Source organism: Thermobia domestica, chromosome 9 (assembly GCF_964235325.1).
Source record: "Thermobia domestica chromosome 9, izTheDome1.hap1.1, whole genome shotgun sequence".
NCBI classification, from domain to species: domain Eukaryota; kingdom Metazoa; phylum Arthropoda; class Insecta; order Zygentoma; family Lepismatidae; genus Thermobia; species Thermobia domestica.
The window spans coordinates 31805754-31828132 of NC_137462.1; the positions used below are offsets into that span (position 1 = coordinate 31805754).

At 36.2% G+C, this 22379-nt stretch overlaps 1 protein-coding gene across 1 annotated transcript in view; it reads left to right on the forward strand.

Annotated features, from left to right (window-relative positions):
* The window catches only part of LOC145694526 (sodium- and chloride-dependent GABA transporter 1-like), a 126098-nt gene that overhangs the window by 26071 nt on the left and 77648 nt on the right, over positions 1-22379 (forward strand). Inside the window, exon 2 of the mRNA XM_081770841.1 lies at positions 947-1273. Within this exon, the coding sequence (XP_081626967.1) occupies positions 976-1273 (298 nt within the window). The 5' untranslated portion in view covers positions 947-975. The remainder of the gene's footprint in view (positions 1-946; positions 1274-22379) is intronic.

Sequence of the window (22379 nt, forward strand, 5' to 3'; positions counted from 1 at the left end):
GAGTATAAAATTTGCATACGTCCTTTCGACATGGGAGGTTGAATTCGGTTCCCGGTGGGGAGTCCATATCTAGTTTGAATTCCATGTTACGCTGTAGATCTGTATCTCAGCACATTCATAGATACAAAAAAAAAGAAAGAAAAAGAAAGAAAGAAAGAAAGAAAGAAAGAAAGAAACTTAAAACTTCAAATCAACTAATAAACCCAACTATTAACTAATCAACGACTAATCCCAACACAGTAATGCGCAAAATAGGATTGTTTTAAAAAGTCGTTGAAGTACTCTTTCTTTCTTTCTTTCTCTCTTTTCTTTTTAACTTACAAACCGTCAACATAAAATGTACTATTATTATATTCTATGTGTTACTAAAGATTTACTTTAACTCATTTAATCCCATTGTTAACATACCTAGGTATTTTTATCCCTTCTCGTTAGTAGATTATTTGTTATGGATTTATTTTGTCTTTTACAATAAGGACCTTGTATCAGTCCATCTGCTACCACTAAAACCCTCAAAATATATTAAATGAGATCAGAATTAATAAATTTAGAAACAATCACGAAATTCTAAAGCAAAAATAAGTTGGGACTAAATGGGTTAAATAAATCTAAAGTCAGGACCAAGAAATTTTGGGATTCAAGGTCAAGCTGTGCTACCACAGTGTTGCCACTTATGGGTAGCATTAATAGAATCATATTGTTGTCACAATAAACTAGAAGACAAACCGCACAAAAGACTACGTATTCAACGATGTAGACCAAATTTAGAGCAGAAGGAAATTAGAATGCACTATTTGCTATGAGCTTCGACCACATAATATTATCTCGCCGTCGTTAGTGTCGAGTTACTTATATGTCACTAGATACGAAACAAAATCGCTTTATGTTTGTTCCTTGCTTCCACTTCACAGTAACTTCATTTATATATTTTATTTTTATCTTCCAGGTTGAGGTAAACACATATAACCTTCAAAGATGACATCTCATAATGGTACAGCAACCATTCCCGAAAACGTCTATTACTGGGACACTGACAATGGTAATGAGGATGGATATATTGAGTTCTCAGCCAGGCCCTCGTCAAAACTCCCGACACCCAGCATCATCAAAACCAACTTTCAAGAGATGAAAGAGGAGAGTCCGGATGAGACTAAAGAACCCGACCGAGGCGGCTGGGGGAGCAAATGGGACTTCTTGTTTTCATGTATAAGTGTCTCAGTAGGACTTGGCAACGTATGGAGGTTTCCTTATCTATGCTACAAAAATGGTGGAGGTATGTAATTATAATAATCAACATATACATCAGTGGCGACACTTGAGGGAGGTTACATCATTAAAAATTAAATTTTGTCGCTACAAGCTAAGTAAAGAGAGCTTCGCACAGCTTCAGAAAGCTGCAGTGGCGAATCTTAAAGGTAAAAACGGGGGGTGGAGCAGCCAGACCCAGAATATGATAGGTATATCATAAGTTTACTATAAATTTTCGAAATATATACATAATAGTAAACATTATTTTTGTCACTAAAAAACTGGGAGGGGGTTAGGGCGCTCCCGGCTATGGACTAGGTCCTCCACTGGAAAGGTGTAACAAGAATTAACATATTAAGTAAGCTCGTTTTTCTTAGCGATAAAATTTCATTTTTTTCTTGTGCATATGACTACCCTTAAGAGACGCCACTGATATACAGTATTTTGTTTTCTGATTTTGTAATCTTGTTTTTGGTGTTCATTTGGAAATTAATTTGCAGCGATAAGAAACATCCCGAAATTTTGAAGAAATTCGAAGTCAGCAATGGACATCGAAAATATTAGGCATAGTTACTGCGGGATTTCAGTTGTCACTTGAATTTAAACATAGTACACAGATCTGACAAATAACGGATATTTAGACAGAGATCCACAGAAGTCAAGTGTTTTACAGAATTTTCCTACAGATGGCTCTGGTTTAAAATAAATATGTAATAATGAATAATACCACGTTAGCTGTTTTGGGGGCATTTTACGAGAGAAGTTAATAGCATATAATGGTGAAAGATAATTTGCAATGTACGCTTGGAAAATAATAATTATTATAATTAAAACACAAGGCATAAAATGCAATAACTGAGCTTATTCATTTTAAAAAGAATAATAATAAAAAAGAAACATACCGGCATAGATTAAGATAACAGTGCCCTCGAGGGAGAAATATCTTCGTCGATGACGTTCACCAAGTAATATTATTTAAGTAAGGTGAATAAAATTTTCCTTAATTGAGTTTACTTTACTAGAATGCGTTCTTAACCAAGAATTTTAGGAATGATTTAAAAATGGATCTAAAGAATGCGTTCTTAACCAAGAATTTTAGGAATGATTAAAAAATGGATCTAAAGAATGCGTTCTTCGCCAAGAATTTTAGGAATGATCCAAACAAATGCATCAAATGATTGCGATCTTGGCCAATAATCAGTTTTTCGATCAGGGGCTACAAAATTTTTGAACCTAAATCCAATTCTCGTTTTTTTTTTTCGGAATAAGCACATCATACTGAATTAAGCGATAGTTTCGGTTTGACTACATTATATGTAGTTCTCCGTATATATGGCCTACAAGAAAATTTTTGATTGAAATATATTGGATCTTTTGATGCATTCTTGGATCAGGGGCCACAAAATTTTTGAACGGACCCTAAGTTGAGTTTTCGTATTTTTTTTTAAAAAAGTGGGATGAACCCATCATACTGAGTTAAGTGATAGCTTGGGTTTGGCTACACTATATGTAATTCTCCAGGTATAAGGCCCACGAGAAAATTTTTGACTGAAATATAATGAATCTTTTGATTCAAAAAGTATATATATATATATATCGCTTTCTTTATTATTACTTTTCAACATCTCTGCTGTTTGTTATAGCAGTACTGTTAAATAAGAATACAAGTTCAAAAAAGGCTAGTTTCGACATGTCAACCAACATACAAAACTATGTGAATGAACTTCCTAATGTAAGAGAGAGAGAGAGGTGACCTGATGAAGACTGTATATTTTTTTCAATTTTGCGACATTTTCTTTCTCAATGGCGATTACATAATGAGATTATCCAATGAGCATAGATGAAGAGTATTATGCTATTTATACATAACGGCACCACACTTCGCTGCCAAAGATTCCCAAGGTTGCACTAACACTCGCTAAAATATGAGAGCTGCTAATCTATTTATATCCTCACCTTTTGAAACGAAAGATATTTGACATCTATATTATGTTGTTAGCATTCTTTCATGCGAGAGAACGGAGAGTTTATTCCATTGAAGAAATGTTTAAATTTCAAACATAAAGGATACATTTTCACACATAGATTCTTCATAATCTATTGAGTCAATGATGTAAGTAAACAGAAAAGTATGGTACTCATTAAAAAACGAAGTAATTCTATGGCTTAAGAAACTCGAAGGTTCATCGTCACAGAAAGAAAACATCGTCATTGATTGTATTCTGTACAAACTCACAGAGCACATCAAGCGATGTCAGGTCCGGGATATCACGGAGAATCCCGTTTTTAGCAGTGGAGTGTCGTGGATATCTTGTGGACATTCAGAAACCACCACACCTCCGCTTATGGATCTGAAACGGGACTTCCTGTGGTACATTTCTGGTCTTTGGCGGGATAATCACAGGCCAGGCTTTTGGACATCCAAATATTGTCACGTGACAATCACATTGAAATCTAAGGGGAATTCCGTAGATATTTTCATTATCCTTAAATTTTCTTCTGCGACAGGCACATCTTACCTAAATCCAAGGGAAATCCTGTAGATTTCTCATATCCTTAACGTCTCCAACGTAACAGGCACATCTTATTGAAATTCAGGGGAAATTCGTGAATATTTCCATTATCCTTTAAGTTTCTCCTGTGACAGGCACATCATATTGAAGTCTAAGGAAAATACCATGGATATTTTCAATATTCTATAGTTTTCCACTATGACTTCTACTGCAACACAATCACGCACAGCAACAACATTTGCTCACTCCAGCCGCTTCGACGGCGTCCAGGCCTTTTAATGTCTACTGTTGAACCGGTTTGTTCAAATTTCTTGATCAACCTACGAACAGTGGATTCATGTGGAGCATTGTTGTGTCCAAGAATCGTACGAAGTTTCCAGACTTCACGAAACTTTCACCATTCTTGTAGTGAGTTTAGTGTAGAAAACAATCAACACTCTCTGTTCCGTACTGTATCTTTCCATGACGATACTCCACAAACACTGACCTGGAAAACAAAAACACAGAATCAAATATAACCTCAATGATCACTGATAACAAAACATGCAAAAACAATGTTGCCAACAACAATAAATAAAAATAACGAGCATTTCAAATTCGGTGTTCCTTTTGAGACATCATTTATTTCCATGAAATTTACTTTCATATTATTACTTATTGAAATTTCTGTACGCTTTTCAATTCCTCTTATCATCTTTGCTTCTATTGTATGGACAACTCCAAAAGTGCATTACGATCTACAATTCTCCCTCTCCTACAATAGTAGGCACACTCATATATTTGTAACAAATTGAGGTTTGGTCCAACGCCTTTGTAAATCTCAACCAGCTCAACGACTGTGTTTTTGGATTGCCTACTATTGCAGGAAAGAAAGAATTCCAGTTGGTAATGCACTTTTGGAGTCCTGTATACATTACCGTGTCTTTGTAGATTCCCCTTCTTAATTCGCAGATCAACTTTCTATACGTTTTTTTCTCCTTCCCACTCTTCCTTCGCAATGTAATAATGTAATCCATTCGTTCCTGGGTAAGCAATAAGAAAAGTAGTCAATGGCATGCGCGCAGCAGTGGCGGGTCTAGCCCAGGTCTGGGGGGCCTAGGCTCCCCGTCATTTCGAGTGACAGAACTAATCTAAGCTATTATTTATACATTTTTGAAAGTTTATAATAAACTCATGATATACCTATCATAGTCTAGGTTCTGGCTGCCCCGCAGTTTACATTCTAGATCCGCCTCTAGCACGCAGCTGTTTTTTTTTAAACCGAACAGCCAGGCTTTCACTGAAAGAATGTCTGGCATTCGATAATTTTGATATAACCTTGGATTTAACGGAGACATACTTACCGATTACTATTCATTATACACTTTGCAGTGCCAAGCATTTCGTTCGTAATACTGTTCCGAAAGGGCACTTCTAGTTGGAGGCCTTCGTGGGACCGTTGTCATTGGTATGAAACAAATTGATTCTGCTAATTTTTCGATAATTGTCCGTCTGATGCTGGAACTTGGTTGGACCTGAAGCACACGAAAGCATATGAAAGAAGTTCCGTTGAATTTCCTGGAAGTAGGACTCCCTACCTCACGGCTGACGTGTGACTCATACATGTTGTTGTTGAGCATTGTTCCTCTTTCAGGAAAAGGCACCTGGTAATCAAAAAACATATCCAAATGCATCACTTTATATTGCACACCGTTTTATCAACCTTAATCATGTATGCGTCAAAACAGTTCACTAGCATGTCAAATATTGAAGATTGCAGAAATCTTGGCAATAAATGTAGATACTGGAATAGATCTATCACGCAATTACAGTTGTACTTTATTAACGGATGAGATGATAACACTACTTTCAATCAGGTTGGAAGGGAAAGCTGTCTTCTGGCAAGATTCACAAGAAATCCCAATTGTACAAGCAATTGTACATTTAATCTACTCCGATTCAGTGATGCCAACCTGAAACGCGATAAAATTCCATCTCCAGATGCTAAAAATCTCATTTTGCACCTGAAGTTTCCACGTTGTTATTCATAATAATAATAATAATAATAATAATAACACACTTACTGGTGACTCATTGTACACATACAATGAATCTACAAGTGTTGGATTTTTAGTAGTGGCAACACTGCTATACATGTACTCGGGAACAAAGCAATCCACTATAATTCATACCAGCGGTAGGTTAGATGCCGACCCTCCCTCAGAGTACATGAACTCGACTATCATCCCCTCCATGCTCCAGCAGTCGGAACGCCACGATACAGGCGAATGATACAGGACTAGCGCATTCGACTGTGCTGAAAATTCTGAAGAACCTGAGATTGCGTAAAAATCGCCTCAACGTGGGTTCCACATGATCTGACTGAACAAGTGTCTGCGATATGATGCCGCTCGAATACACTTAGAGTGGTATCAACGTGAAGATAAGGCCTTCTTACGGCGGATCATTGCTATTGATGAGACCTGGGCCAGAGCGTATGAGCCACAGCTGAAACGGCAATCAAACGAGTGGCGTTATCCTGGGTCACCGAAAAAAACGACAGTTCGGAATACCCCAACCAAGGTGGAGGCTATGCTCATCATTGCATACGACTGAGATGGTGTTATCATAAACCGTGTCTCCCAAGGATACACCGCTAGTGCAGAGTATTACTGCAAGCTGGAGGATCTACGCAAGGATACGTCTGTGGAGCAGACGGTGGGTATGAGTGCAAAGGAAGAAAGTGCAAAAACGCGTACCAGTCTGTACTAGCTTTATATCACAATTGCATAGTAATGAACTCACTTTTAACAGTGTTTCTGTGTTCAGAGATAACTTACATGTTCTCCGTCTATAGAAGTAAAAATCTTTAAACATTACTCTTCCTTTGTGAATTAACAGGTTTTACTTGTAAACTAAAGAAAAGTATTCTTTATCTACACACACTTCCAAATTATTATTCAATAATGAAATTATCTATTATGATGCGACTCTGGTGTTCTTATCTCAGTAGGTATTCACTAGTATTATTTCGTTATTAAAGCAGCTCTAGTTATTATAACGAACTAATTTATGTTCCTCTTCATGTTCTGAATAATACCAAATTTCCTCCAGGCCATTTCACTTCCTACAGTATAATCGGCAATATCCATAGTCACACAAGTTAACCCCTTTTCTTTTGGTCTCTTCTTAGTTTTGTAAATCTCTCACCATGTTACACACTCGTTTGAGTCCTTGTAATTGTCGTAGGAGGAAGTATTTTCTAAAAAAATACTTCAATTTGTTCTTGATTGTGTCCTCAGTTACCTCCGGGCGTATCAAACCTTTTTCTAGCCAGTTGTTTGTGCGATTGATCGTATGAACTTTAGAAATCACATGAAAACAAGACCAATGATAAAATCGGTAACGAAATATGAGCCAAGATGATAACTGCACGTGCAACCGGAAAATGAAACAGTCAAATAAAAAACAATGTTTTGCAGTCTAAAGGTCATAGAGTCGGTTGAATTGTGTAAAAGCCACAGAAGTTTATGCCCCTGTAAAATATATACACGTATTAACAGATAACACTTTCAACCGGACTTCTGTTATTTTTAATGTGTCAGTCTCTTTTGTAACTACGTCTTCTGAAGGCTTTAGACTTTCAAAGTATAATGTATATAATATGTATTCTGTCACATAAGAAAATGCATGTTTTCGGTGGGATAGTATTTTGCCCCTTACTATGTGAATGAAATCAGTACACATTCCTTGCTACCTCCTCGAGATCTAATTAAATGTTTTAAAAGTTTTAAAATCTCAATCCCTAATCAAATCGATAATTGCATGATCTCTCTCTTTGCAGTTCACAAGACACTATAGAAATATCGTAAAACTTAATAAAAAGAAGAAGAAACAATGTTTTTTCACAGCGTGAAGTTTACGGTTATTGACATATATTTATAGAGTAGATGATCTGTGTATCTAATTTCGTAGCTCATTAGATCCGTGCAGAATTCCCATTCCCGCGACCGGCGTTAGAATCTTTGTCCTACTATTTTTTTTATTTTTATTTTTTCATTGATCTGGTAGGACTCCAGTAATAAGAAACATATGGTTACAGTTTAAGGTGTAATTCGATATTCTGCAAGTATTTATTTATATATTTATTGTCAAGCGAACAAGATGAAGTAGTATTTTACAAGCGTAAAACTGTTCTATATTTTACTATTAATAAAAACTATGAATATTCTTCTTCTTGAATGAACTAATGAACTTCTAGTATTATCCTCCCATCTGCACTAAGGTCATCCTAATGGACGTTTTCCGATGGATTTCTAGTTAAAACTTTGAAAGTGTTCCTACTTTCTTCCATCCTGGCTACATGACCTACCCATCTCAGCCTCCTAGATTTCATAACCCTAACAATGTTTGGTAAACGGTGTCAATGATGTAGTTCCTCGTTATGAAGTTTCCGCCATTCCCCAATCCCCATTCCCCGTTCCTCTTGGGTCCGAATATTCGTCTCAGGATTTTGTTCTCAAATACTTTCGGTCTACGTTCTTCCCTCAGAGTGATTGACCATGTTTCACGACCATACAGTCATGGTTACTGTTTTATATATTTTAAGCTTCAAATTCCTCGACAAACTTTGCAACAACAAAAGATTTTGAACTGAATAATAACACGAATTCCATGCTTTTAGCTTACATCTAGTTTCTTAGTAGATATGATTTTGATCTGTTAACATTGATCCCAGATATTTGAAAGTATCAACTTCGTGTAGGTATTATTTGATATGTGTTCTTAAGTAAATTTACTCAAGTTGGGACATACTCAAATGACCTTCTCGCACCTGAAAATGGTAGACTAATCGCGTTTCATGAAAATTTTTAAGTTTTCTTGAAATTATTTTATTGAAATCCTAGTTTTTAATGCTTTTTCAACTCGATGAGTAACAGAGTATTTTCTTTTTTAGCTTGAGGAAAAAGAGTGCTAACAAAATTCTTCCTTGCGGTACTCCGTTGTATTCTAATACATTATACTGTTGTTCCTTACATTCAACTCAATAAATAATTCACAATTTTTTTTTCTGATAAGGCGCAAAAATTGGAAATTTAAATGCTTTCTAATACTAAGTTTGTGATTACATTTCCATTTGTTACAGCATATGAAACAGTCTTTTGTTTCATAAAATAAGATAACGCTATACGATTGTGAATTTCTTCTTGTTGAACAGTAGACGCTAAAGAATCAATCCATTTGAAATCAATTAATTTCAGGTTTAAAGATTGCTGGCAAAATTTATTTTTGAATTTTTGTACACAAAGTTGTACTATATTTAAGGAGTTCAAAACAAGTTCGTTCATTTTTAGATGTTCAGTTATTTTTGAGCGGCCATTTTGCATAGGCTTCTAAGCCTACTCTACATTCTACAAAGGTTTGCAGTAAACACTATAGCTTCGTTATTCTTGGAGATATCGATTACAAACAACAAAATCCATTTGAAAGAGATTTAAATATACAACGTTTCATGTCCAATGCATAGTTAAGCCTCACGACTGGTAACAGATAGAAACGTGCTGTTTATGTTAAAATATACGAGCACTCGCTGTCAATGCGTGACAGGGATGGCAACACCGTACGGTACACAGAACTCAGCTGTGAGAGTGACGACCGTTTTTGATACTTAAGATACTCGTCGTTTCCTCCCTTTGCGTGATGTGACACCGCTTGAGTGAGACATGTGGTGAAGATGTTATGGATGTCTCTAACGTGGGTTCGTGGATGAGACAGTTTAAAGAAGGCTGAATGTCCTCTGACAACAAACGAAGACAATCTCGGTCTCGCACAAGCCGGTCTGACTACATAGTCGAACGAGTGAGGAAAGTTGTTTTGAAGGGTCACCGAATGAGTGTGCAACATATCGTCTCTAAAGTTAGTGTTTCCGTGGGATCTGTGATAAATTGTCCTCCTGGTGGGTGCCATGAATGCTGACGAGCGACGCAGCAGTTTCTTCGTAACACCAACTTTGAAGTGATTTCTCATACTCTCTACTTACCTGACCTGTATCCTAGCGATTTTTGACTGTTTCCAACGATGAAAGACACTCTCCGTGGTCGCACATTCACTATTCATGCCGTTATTGCATCAGTGATTTTCCAGTGGTCAAAAGAGACTCTTAAAGAAGCGTTCACTGCGGCCATGAAATCATGGCGTCGATGTTGCGAAAAATGTGTACGGCTGCAGGGAGTCTACGTCGAGAAGTGACACAAGTTTCATAGTTACTATACTAGAAAATCTGAAAAAAAAAACTTGTTGAAAGTTAAAGTTTGAAAAACGCAAATTGTTATTTTTTGAAATTAAAACAAATAAAGGAAAAAATAAGATTTATTGTTAATTTTTATTCTACCAGCTAGATATAAGCTTTGTGGTATATTACTTCCTGAAAATATTTCATATCTGAGTCTTATCCTTTCTTTGTTATAGGTCTTCAAATATTAAGATTTTTCACAAAGTGAATAGTAAAATGGAAAACTATAATTTTCAGTAGGTTGAGGAAATAGTGTCATTGTGAACATCTTCCGTGTTGACATTTACATTGACCTCTCTAATAGAATTGTCAATGGAACACGTGAACCCTTCCTTAATGACGCAAGTACCCTTGTTCAGTATTTGCAATCAAAGAACGCAGTTTGAATTCTCAATTGTGAAACCCAGATAAGGTACCAGACAAAGTAATGATACAACCATAGAAACATGTATTGGATGATTTATGATTGTCAATTCTTAGCTTTTAATGGTTTTAAACTAACTAATAAAAAATAGAGGTAACAACATACTTCCTTGTGGCACTCCATTGAATTCCAACAATTTAAGTAATTGACAAAAACTGTCGAGTACAGAAGTTAATAAGAAAATACTATGGCTAGCAATAAACATTATTAGGATGTTTTGTTTAAAAGCAACAAGGGCAAAAGTTAAAAAAATCGTTACTAGTTTGCAATTAAATCCGTTTGTCTCTCGAAGAGTTACGAATCAAAATAACCTTGGAAGTTAAATCAACCTGAAACATTGTTGATTGGCTAATACACTGACGAAGTTAATTGTAGGACGAAGAATGGGAATGGAGGAGTATCAGTCACATCACGTGACTCTTTCATGATCGTAACATAAGTATACTTGAAGCTTGTCAAAGTGACAGTGGTTGTTCCCAATGAACCACTCACGAAAAATTAACCTAATTAAAAAAGTCAGTGTTAGCCAACCTATCGTATATATTAACCTTGACATCTCTGATAATGAGGAATAATCTCGTGTTTTCTATTTATTTGGTTTGCTTGCTGTGGTTGCCTCGTGGCTCAGTGGTAGAAGGGTTACCTCTGGTACGTACGGTCCGTGGTTCGATCTTCGGCCAAGTAAATTTATGGTGGACAACATCCTATCCGTGAGTTTTCTCGGGGTACTACCACATTCTCATTCCACCAAATCCTTCATCATCATTCACTTGCCTTAATCATCCGTCTTTTTTTTAGCCTAAAAAGGCATAAACGTGGAACATTACACTAAAAAAAGAAAGATTTATTTTTAATTGCTTACTTGGATTTTAACGTCTCTTTTTAACAGCATCCCTACAACAGACGGGACGGTTTCTTAGGGTAGGAGAAACGGAGTTCCTCAGTGATGATTTAAGGGGTTGCCCGATGAAATTTCACTTCCCGGGGGCACATCTCCAATTGTGTTCAATATCGATTAGCGGTGTGTTTTGTAGTATTTTTCACTCCTCTTCTCACAATACTGAAATTCTCTCTCGGAGAAAAATCTTCTGAAATCACCACTGGCAGTCATTACTCATGTTTCTGTCCATACCTTAGTGTTAGCCGGAGATCGAATTCAGGACCGTGCACACAATCTATTTAATGAGCATTTTGATTTTGAACCATTAAATTTCGTTGCAATTGCAAGAATATACAATCTAATGCAATATTTCCTATTTTACGCATTACGTATAATCTTTAAAACCCACTGCCTTTTTTTGTTTATAAGTCGTTCCGCGAAGAGAAGCGATTATCATAACTAATAAGTTAACGACCGTGTCAAGTAGTTCAGGAATTTAAGAAGGAATTAAGTTTTTGAGGGAGTGGGGAGAGAAGTCTTTTCAAGGTTAAGTGAGGGTCGTGTGCTTAGGCTATGTATATGAGATTATTGATTTCAACTGAAATTTATTATTATTATTATTTGTTTTGTTGATTGCTTTGTACCTACGGCCTTTGATCTATTGTACTCTTAAGATACATACGATAGCCACTAGAATAATTTGACTCTTTCTATCAAATAGCTCCACAATTGCTTCACGACGCTAGATGAGCACCCCACTGCCAGAAGTTTACTCATACTACACACTGATCAGGTCAGACACCGTTCCACAACGGTGATACCACAACAAACCATAGGCCGATGCGGCTAGGATCACATCCCTCAATAGAATACCAAAAAAAAAAAAAAAAAATCATTTTAAAATTCAACTATACGAGCAGGATTTAGGGATTTAGGATTTAGATTTCTGGGCTTTCGGCACCGAAGGTCATTTAGCCCTTCACGTTTTGAGGGATGACGTCCCTTGGTGAGCACACTATCCAGGGGAAGGGAAGGAAGAAAGGATTAAGGGAAGGAAGGAAGCGACCTGGGACCTATAAGTTAGTTACCATCCTGGCATTTGCTTGGTGTGAATGAGGAAAACCCAGAAAAACCTCATTCAGGGTGGCTGACCTGTAAAAACGTATTACACTTTTTCGACCGAGTAGCCCCACCGGGAATCGAACCCGGAACAGCTCGCACCGAAGACGAGAGCGTTAGCGACTACGCTACGCGGGGCCACAACAATAAGAGTAATTAGGAGTTATTAGCTATTATAAACGAAAAAAATTTCAAACATACATTTTACGCCCTTTTTTCAAGTATCGTGACGACGTCTGTAACAGAAGCTAAATAACAACAGATAAATTTATCATCTTTACTGGAATTAAGGGCGGCACGGTGGGTTAGTGAGATCCCCAATTCGATTCCCGACCAAGTAAGTTTCTGGTGGACAATATCGTATCCGTGAGTTTTCTCAGGGTACTTCCATTTACTCCCACATTCTCATTCCACCATTTATTTCATCATCACTCACTTGCTTTAATCATTTCTCCCTTAGCCTAACGGTCATAATCATATGACGTTAAGAGCCTGCCATACTAACAATAATACAAAATTTACCATTTTCCTTTTGCTTGTTTATTCATAAGTAAAAGGGGATATTAAAACGCAACTTACCACAATCATAGATAATGTTGTTTTACAACAGAAAATATGAACCTGAAGAATGTTCAGTGTTGCTATCATACCAATTACAGTGTTGCCAGAATAACATTTTCCCTAAAATCTAAGTTAAGGCAGCGACTAGAGGAACGAACTCAAATGCATTTGATTACGTATCATGTTGTTTTGGTTCACTGTGAACTACTGTTTAAATAACATTATTATTTAATTTTAATAACTGCATGTTAAAACTATTTTGTTTATTACAAACCAAATACAGCTATTATTTAAAAAGTAGTTTTCACTGAGATTTCATTTTTCTCGAATAACTAAACACATCGCCTAGCTAGTTATGCAACCCGTTGCTCTTCGATATGTTGGAAGTTTGCATAACATTGCAATTATTTTATTAATTTTATCGTTCCTTTAGCAATAAGTTAATTACCCTTGCAGCATGTCGCAAGTTTCGGACGGCGGAAAAAAAAGAAAAAGAAATAGAAAAACCTCACATAAACAGTAGTTTATAATTCAGCAGTCATTCTGCCTGCTACTGTTTGACATTTGTTCGGTCGGTGTAACCATAAATAATCAATCTCATGAGTCAGAGAACGGAATTCGTCATTCCTTGTGCACTTTCGTATGAAATTAAAAAAATGATCATACAGCGTAAGTCGTTAATGGTGAATACCATTACTCTTGCTTTAAACACAGAGATGTATTCAAAAAAATTTTCTGGAATTACCCGACTAGAAACTATTTCTTAAATACAATCCAGAAGCTATTATTAGAAATGAGTCAGCACTAATGTATCTCACGGGAATCATACTTGGTGGTTTGGAGGAAAGTCCCGTCTCCTTTTGACTTTAAACGGTTATATTGAAAGAGAGTAGCCAATTTTACCTTGTCACTATATTCACGAGGCTGGTGCCAGAAAATGCAAAAAAAAAAAAAAAAAAAAAAAAATAATAATAATAATCCTAATATCGAGGGGGAAATCATCTTGAAGGCGCATGTAAATCAGATGAATTACAGTATTCATTGTTTTATTAGCAGAAGTATCAGAAAAATTAAACCGATCATTAACTAATAATCCCTTGCACTGAAGAAGCGAGCGAAAGTAGCGGGAGTATTTCTTTTTAAGTTGGCGATCCGGGCGACTGCAACCCTTATCGATAGGAGTATGTGATTGATTCACTACTATGCACAGGCGCGGCCCTAGACAATTTACCGCCAAGTGCAATGACATCATTTGTTGCCCCCTTTCTCCAGAAACAACAAATATTAAAAGCCACAACGTTAAGTATGCTACTGTATCATGAACAACGAAGGGAACGGAAAGGAGCACTCGCACTCAGAAACACCTAAACACTACAAATACAATTTTGTTGTGTCTGTTTTTTTCTTTTTTTAAAATAATAATCTATTATGTTTGTAAAAGATAAAACAAACACATCTGGAAACGAAAGATGGTAATCCTTTGTATACAATTCAATATCAAGCTTCAATCTCAATATATCATTTTGCAATTCCAGTCTAACTAGCTCTTATATCTTTATTTCTTGATTTTCTTTCGATATGTATTAAAAAAATAAATAAAACTTGTTTCCACCTTCAATGATAAGGGACTTATTTGTGACAAATACAAGACTAGGTTTCATACCAAAAGTGTGATAATTAATAAATGGAACAGGTGTTCAAGAATTGAGTTATTGTATTTGACAACAATCAAGCAATTCATGTTGGGATTTGTTTGACAATTTGCTTTAGCACTGTCCATGTAACCTTAAACTAATGAGACCTAAACATGATTTATGAATGTAGTATTCAAATAGAAGGCCAGCTTAGTAAATTTAACTACCATCATCATGAAGTCTGTTTCCAACAAGAAATATTTATTTTACATATTATAGTTATGACATTTGCCGCCCAGACAAATGCACGTGTTGCGCATATGATAGAGCCGGGCCCTAACTATACAGAAAATTGGTTGGTTTATATCGGGCCCACTTTGAATGGTACGCACCCTACAAGAAACCTCGCTACCATCACCAATGGTTTTCTCTCAGACCCTGGACTATCACCTGGCAACGAAGTTCACATTTAAGAAGCAACCTCCGGCAAAGCACCACAATTAAATTTGATCCCACTCCTCCCTGTAAGCTCTCCAAAGACCAGCTAGGGTGCGCGGAAGCCTTTTCAACAGGAGAAAGCCACAGAAATCCATTGGTCTGACACAATGGGTTTTCTAAGGAATGTCTTGAAACGGAACGACACAAAATCCTAATTCCCGTTCCTATTCTCATTTGCTATTTTTTTAAAACGAGAAATATTCTAGCGATATGTAAAACTTCACCATATGGATCTTCATCTGGTTGGTGTCCACATCATATAATTTATGTTATGTCGATCCGAAAGATAGGTCTCATAATAGATTATTGAAAATATCAAGCTTTTCACTTTACATTTTTATCAACCTTGCGTATCACTGAATTTTATGTTTCATTATGTTTATATCAGTAGTGTAATTTCAGTTTTTGCCAGGAGGAGAACCAAGATTGTAAACCTACATAAGAATTTCACGTTTTTTATTAGTACATTAGTATATAATTAATTAAAAAGCATGTTTTATCACTTAGAGGGGGCAATTGCCCTCCCCAAATGACGCCCCTGATTTATGTGTGAAAACACATTATAACAAACAAATATTTAATATGGATAGCGTAGAAAGAGCATTTTTGGAGGCGTAAAGTCATCCGTGAAAGATTGAAGTACTACGAAGAACTTGAAACTTTTTGACAGAAACTTTATTTAAAAGAACGATTTGAAAGTAAATGCGAGCATTTTGTTTCGCTGCAGGGGAAAAGAAACTTCGAACAGAAGCGACGCTTACTGATGTTAAGTGTTGAGTAGTGACATTTTTCTCTCTGGCGTCGGGAAAGGCATCTCAAATGTTCCGTTCCGTGTAGGTTTACCCGTTCCGTTCAGTTGGATTTAAAAATACCCCGGCAGATGACACTAGTGATCAATTTGCACCAAAACATGATGACGTAACACTCCTGTTGAGTTACGTGATGTATTCATGGATGGATGCCAAGCGTACGTTCATTCCTACTCATATATTTTTGTTTCCTTTATTTACAAATCTTACTTCATCCTTCTTTTGACTTATATGTCTCAATTATGAACAGAATTTAAAGCAGGTATGCATCACACTGCTAATTAACGTTGCAGTATTGTGGATAATCCGTTTTAGAGCGGGCACTACGCAAGGGCGACCATCAAGGGGGGCAGGGTGGGGCACTCGCCCCCCTAAAAGGAAATTGTACTTGGGAATATCGAAAATCCAATAGAATTTTTACATTAGTTACAGCAAAATTTGAAACTATATTTGAAACGTTGCTTATACTTGCCCCACCTTGGAAACCACAACATGGGTGGGCGCCCTTGGCACTACGGGAAATAGGAGGAGTATATGCTCCGAGAAGACCACCACAATGTATCAGATGCTTAAAAAGATTAAATTTCTGCAAAGATAATGCTTTTGTACACTTCCAGAATTAATATATTCTTATTAGAAATGTTTCATAAACCTTGAGCTGAATTTCGTAGGTATACCAGGAGGGAGTACGGTGGTTTAGTGGTAAAGCACTTGCCTCCGGAGCGAGGGGTCCCTTGCTCGATCCCCGGAAAAATAAGTTTGTGGTGGACAACATCGTGTCCGTGGGTTTTCTCGGGTTACTCCCACTTTCTCATTCTACTAATTATTTCATCATTATTCACTTGCATTAATCATTGTCTCCTTTATCTTAAAGATCATAAAACGAGGAACGTTAAACGGAAATATTTCATTTCATTTCGGGTTCTAGGTTTTTAAACATTGATATAAGCAAATAAATAAATAAAATGAGATCTTTACTTTAATGTTCCACGTATATGCTACTTAGCCTAATGGAGATGGATGAATAATGCAAGTGAATGATAATGGAATGAAATGAAATATCTTTTTTAATGTTCCATGATTATTATACCATTCACGGAGATGGTGATGATAGAAATGGGAAAAAGAACACAGTGTTTGTAAACACACACAGAGTTTGTAAACTACAAAGTTTACTTGACGCGAGCTGGAATCGAACCAGGACTCCATACTCTAGAGACGAGCACTTTACCACTGAACCACGTCGAACGGCAATGGAAGAATTCGTGGAATTTAAATTTAAAAGGAAACTAAAGAATCCCGAGGAAACTCACTTGACATGATGTACCTCTATGCCCTGAGATCGAATCGGATACTTCTTGCACCAGAAGTGAGTAGGGGAAAGTTGTACAAAATGGGGACGCTTATATATTTTAGTACATAAAACCAAAACTATCAATGATAAAATTGCTAGATGTAAATCAAGACATTCAGTGAAATGTTGGCTACCATGAAACAGGCCTTTTTGTATCATAAGAACGTTTATTTTAACAAAAAATAAGAGAAACTGAAAAAGGGTGAAAGTCCCCGTTTTATACTAGGCCTACTAGTCGGGTAAAATGGGGTTGCCTTTAAAAACTTACCAAATACTCTCAAAACTTACAAATATCTTGCTTTAAACTTTTTACATCTCGTTTACAACTTGTTTATACCTTATACACGTATCTAGTTTACAAATATCTAGTTTTCAAATATCTTGTTTATAATTAATTAAAAAAAACAAAATAAATAAAAATGAGATTTTCATACTAAATAAAATTAATTAGAAATAAAATACTTTTCTCTAGTAAGCAACAATTTAAACTTTACGTGCTACAAAAGTCACAAACAGATATATCATCCTTTTCGTCCACGTTAGAACAGGCATCGTGTGCCCACCCATTGCAGCCAGAACACCTAATCCACCCGTCTTCTGCTTTTGAATGACTACAGAGTCCATTGCAGAAAACACAATCCACGTCAGAATTCTCTTCCTCTTCCGACGATGAAGATAGTATTGTTTCTGTCTTGAGTTTAATTTTCTTTGATTTCGGACCTCTAAGAGTATAATTGTTATCAGACAAGATCTCACTTTTCATTCCAATACGCTTGCTCACTTTTCGTTCTTTACTAGCAGATCCTAGGATTAGCCTTATTTAGCAAACTTTCTGTAGATTTTTCTTATTTTCTTCCTTTCGTTTTTCTTCTTCTTTTAATTCAACTTTGTATGGTGAGGAAGTGAGAACTGCCGTCTTATCCCTTCTTTTATTATTTTTATGTTTCTTAACTCTGTTCAGCTCTTTAGGTGTAGGTATGAGCAATTTTCATGAAATGCGAAAACTTGAAAAACTTTCCACCGGATACCAATTAATCCCAGATATTGAAGGTTGAGAAGGTTTAAGATTTTTATGTCGGAGAAGTGGCAGCCGCATACATGGAGTGTTGAGATAGTTCTGCAGCTGGTGTCAGGACACAAATGGGCACAGAGGTAGAAAGTTGAGAAAGCTCAGCAGTTGTTGTCGATCCGCATGGTCTTTCGGTCTTCTCAAATAGAGTGAATAAGTGATCAGTAAATACATCTCTGTTTAAGGGGTATATTCCAGTTTTCTTAAAGCAATTTACTACTGTTTGCACTGAAGCTGCTTCACAAAAGCTACATTGAAGAGTTTTCCCGACTTGATAAATGGTTACTTTCCGGCCAGGGTGATTTATCAACCATTTCCTTACTTCTCCAGAATAGTAGTTACTTAGAGGTGCCATGAAACTAACATCCAGATGTTGTAATCTGTGGGATGTGTAGTGGAAAACAGAACAAAATTACATTCCTTTTCTTTGCTAGATTTGATCAGTTCTAAGCTCTTGACATGTTAATTGTGACCGTCTAATAGAAGTAGCTCAGGTTTCTCAGAAGTAGGATTCGCGAATTCTAAATATTTATTAAACCAAACCAAACATTTTCCTTATTTATCCAGCCACTCTCGTGATACACAACAAATAAACCAAGAGGTGCATCATCCATTAACATATGATTTTCCCTTTCACTTTGGAAACCAAACATAGCAGGCACCAAATTACCAGTCGCGTTTATACATATTTTTGTAGCCACTAAAACTCCTTTTTCAGATGATGTCAAAGCACCTTTTTTTTTTTTTTTTTTTTTTTTTACAAAGAGCGCAAGCACTTTAGACGGCTTATTGGGTACCACCATGATGCCTGTCTCGTTAACATTATAAATATCATTCGGAGAAAAATGATATTGTTCATAAAAAAGACCCCAATAGATCAAAAACTTTTTGACAGTCTCGCGAATAAATCCCTTGGCCCTAACCATAGATGTCTTCTCAGGATCACGCGAAGAAAGGTAGGGTGTCTCAGAGAAATCCGTAAAGCCAGTGTTTTCCAGCATACTTCTTGTCCCTGTTAAACGGGTGGGAAATACGGTTCACTTCAGTTAACTTGAACGTAAAGAGATCGTAAATCGGATAGTGTCAGGCGAAAAAGACTTTCTTCTAGTGTTAGTATGTGCTGGACTGTAATACGCAGCCTCAAGCGGACTGTAAGACACGAACTACAAGTAAATTGTAATGATGTTACATGTCGTCTAAAATGGGGACGTCCCCAATTTGGACTACCTTGTATGTCCCCGTTTTGGCAGAATGTGACATACATGGAAAAACATGGCTTCCTTATGCTCATAGGTTATATAACCCAATGAGTGAAACGTGTAAACAATAGCTTAAATCTAATGAATACTTTAGTGTATTTACCAAATTTATTTCTACATGTTATCAGGGAGTAAGTCAAATAGTAGAAAGGCGACACATCGAAAAATATTTCGCCAAAAACTTCAAAGCAATAAATATCCACACTAACTGTACAGTGATGTTTCTATTCCTGCCCAAAATGGTGTAATCGGTGTCTTGAACAATAATGCATAGCCTTGCTGCTGTAAGCAACGCCAATCATGTAGAAATATCATGTCCCCGTTTGAACCGCCGTCCCCGTTTTATACAACTCTCCCCTACTATTTTTTTTAAAGTTCGCCCCAATCGAGACTTTCCCCCCTAAATTGTCTCTTCTGTTTACTATGAAATCCAACAGGGCCACACACACACACACACACACACAGAAGAGAGAGAGAGAGAGAGAGAGAAAATGATGGATTGCACATTCGATTACGACTTGATTTCGGCTCTGCTGTTACAAATGGCTTCCCTGAGCAATCATGCTTCTAAAAATTTATTACAGTATGACCTCGATAGCTCAAATTCCTTGATAACTCGAATTTTTTTTCACATTCTAACACTTAATGCCAAAATAACTTCTATAAATCATACATTTAGAAATTACAACCTCGATAAGTCGAATTTTAAGAGTTTCATAATCTACATATTAAAATGCTAGGTTTATATGTTTGTCTCCAAAGAAAAGTTTCTACGTATGTCTCCAATTCTTTCGACAATGAGATTTCGAAAACCACAAGTGCTAGAAACGTGCCGTTTTTACTGGTTGATTCTAAATTTTGTGTAGATTGTCCAGTTCTAATTGAATATTTAAAAAAAAAACATGGCTGTTATTTCTTTATTACATTTTTTAGGGATGCACTGGAAGTGTTTGAGATTTTTAAAAACTAAAGTATGATATCCTAGGAGTTATACATTCCAGCATCACATGGTTGTATACACGGGTTGCATGTCTCTCAGGCATTTGTTTCATGGCCAAATGATAATGAAAAAAGAATGATAACCACTTCTTCAGACTAAGATGAATCTTTATTGCTTGGAGTGTTTTGTTCAATGAACACCATATATCACTGGTGTGTTATGTATTTGGTATGTGTTATGTATTTGCCTGTTACATACTGCATGCAAGACGAAAGAAAACATCTATTATACATGAATTTGAAACTCCAACAGGAAGTAGGCTCAAATGTTGCAAACGGTAAGAGATATTTAAAAAATCTCCCCTTTATGGTATTCCTTGCGATTTTTTTTTTTTTTTTTTTTTATCAAGACGTCTTTTACTTGTGTCTGTGAAGGAACATGTACAGATGCTGTGAGGAATGACAAGGAGATTCATGCTCATATATGAATGATGTGCTGTGTAGAGAGCGCAGATTCAGCTAGCCATATTTTAAAGCTCGATAACTCGAATTTTCGTATCTGCGAACCTCTCCAAGTCTAAGTTTATCTCTATAATTCGAACTTCTTTTGATGTGACCTCAATGACTCGAAGCTATAGCTCTATGCTTTTACATAATTGTCATTCTTGATTCTTGCTAGTCCTGTCATTGTTGCTAATGTGTGCTAATATTCAAGTAGAATTTAACAAATTGTGTAAAACCAGGCTGAAGTCTATTCGAAAAAAAAAGTTTGATGTTAAAAAGTAGACTTTTAATACATATATTCTACTATTTTTTTTATACAAATCAAAGAGTGGACACAAAAAATCAGACATTCAGGATGTACAGAAAACAACGATGCATGCAGAAGAAATGTTTGTTAAAAATAACCAAGAATAGATAAGAAAAGTCTTACACAGATGATCAAATGGCAGGAACCGACGGATATTATTGTGTAAATTAAGATACCGAGATGAAATGGACGAAATAAAAGAAGAAACGTCGATCGATTGTCCATTAAAAGGAAAAATCTTTGATAGCACACCAAGAGACAAGAAATGACTTTAGGAATTATATAGCGTACACTAGCAGAAATCCTCGTACGAAGAACGGAGAGAATAAGATTTAATGAATACTGCACTGATACCCTCATGTGTGTTCGTATGTTATCGGCAAACTTCGGCTGGACACTTTAGTGAACCATCCCACTATTTTTCTTCCCTTGTAGGTCAATATTAAAGAAGATAAAACGCTGGAACAAATGCTTAATTACTTTAAATGAAAAGTTTATGTATGCAAATTTTATATATCTAACTTAAAGAACACCGAGACATGAACATCTTATTCTAATACGTAATTGCAACCTGCATTTGCCCCTTTCCAAGTCAAATTTTCAATAACAAGATTCCATATCTCGGAATCCCTTAACTTTAGAGGGGTTAAATTTAGTATTCGGTCTTTCCATTTAAAACATGTAAATACGTATTTAAGTATTTTTATTATATTTGACTTGCTAGATTAGTGAATACCGTTTTCTCTTTTTCTTCCCACCCCCTTTCTTCCCGGCGAAATACGCTGAAATACTGAAATTCCTGTTTAATTTTTTAAAACAAGTCCAAGTACCAAATTTCATGTCTCTAACCTTAAGGGATTACAAAATATGGATATCTTATTACAGTGAAACATGTCTATGTTGGTCACCATCGGTTCCATTCAGAAGTGGACAACTTAGAAAGGTGGGCAACTTATAGAAAATAAATGAGATTGGTGTATTTTTAGAATA